The sequence below is a fragment of the Mesitornis unicolor genome, unplaced genomic scaffold (assembly GCF_000695765.1).
Source record: "Mesitornis unicolor isolate BGI_N332 unplaced genomic scaffold, ASM69576v1 scaffold22092, whole genome shotgun sequence".
Lineage (NCBI taxonomy): Eukaryota > Metazoa > Chordata > Aves > Mesitornithiformes > Mesitornithidae > Mesitornis > Mesitornis unicolor.
In genome coordinates this window covers 888-1,485 of record NW_010167416.1, presented here as the reverse complement: position 1 = coordinate 1,485, position 598 = coordinate 888, and the positions used below count along the sequence as shown (strand labels likewise).

General features: G+C 60.5%; 1 protein-coding gene across 1 annotated transcript in view; it reads left to right on the top strand.

The window, feature by feature from the left end:
• Window positions 1–261, top strand: part of LOC104536153 (glutamate receptor ionotropic, NMDA 2D-like) — a gene marked incomplete at both ends in the record, with an annotated part of 2,005 nt that extends 1,744 nt beyond the window's left edge. The window contains one exon of the mRNA XM_010178699.1: window positions 41–261. Within this exon, the coding sequence (XP_010177001.1) occupies window positions 41–261 (221 nt within the window). The remainder of the gene's footprint in view (window positions 1–40) is intronic.
• Between the last annotated feature and the right edge of the window lie 337 nt (window positions 262–598).

The window sequence follows — 598 nt, the reverse complement described above, 5'->3', positions numbered from 1 at the left end:
GGTGGCCGTCACCCGCCGTGACGGTGTTGGCTCCCCGCAGGTACTTCATGAACATCACGTGGGGGCAGAAGGACTTCTCCTTTAACGAGGACGGGTACCTCGTCAACCCCTCGCTGGTGGTGCTCTCGCTCAACAAGGAGCGCACCTGGGAGGTGGTGAGTGGGGGCGGTGACAACGTCCTCGCGGTGTTCGTCGTCGAGCTCACCGCCACCTCTGTCCTTGCGGTGGCCCCCGTGTCCGGCTGTGGCGTCATGTCCGGCTGTAGGGCCATGGTGGTGACACAGTGTCCGACTGTAGGGTCTTCGTGGTGGCACCGTGTCCAGCTGTGACGCCGTATCTGGCTGTAGGACCATCGCAGTGACCCCATATCCAGCTGTAGGACCATCAGAGTGACCCCATATCCCACTGTAGGGCCATGGTGGTCACCTCATATCTGGCTGTGACCCCATATCTGACTGTAGGACCATTATGGTGGCCCTGTGTCTGGCTGTAGGACCATTGCAGTGACCCCATATCCAGCTACGGGGCCATCACAGTGACCCCACGTCCGGCTGTGACCCCATATCTGACTGTAGGACCATGACGTTGACACAGTGTC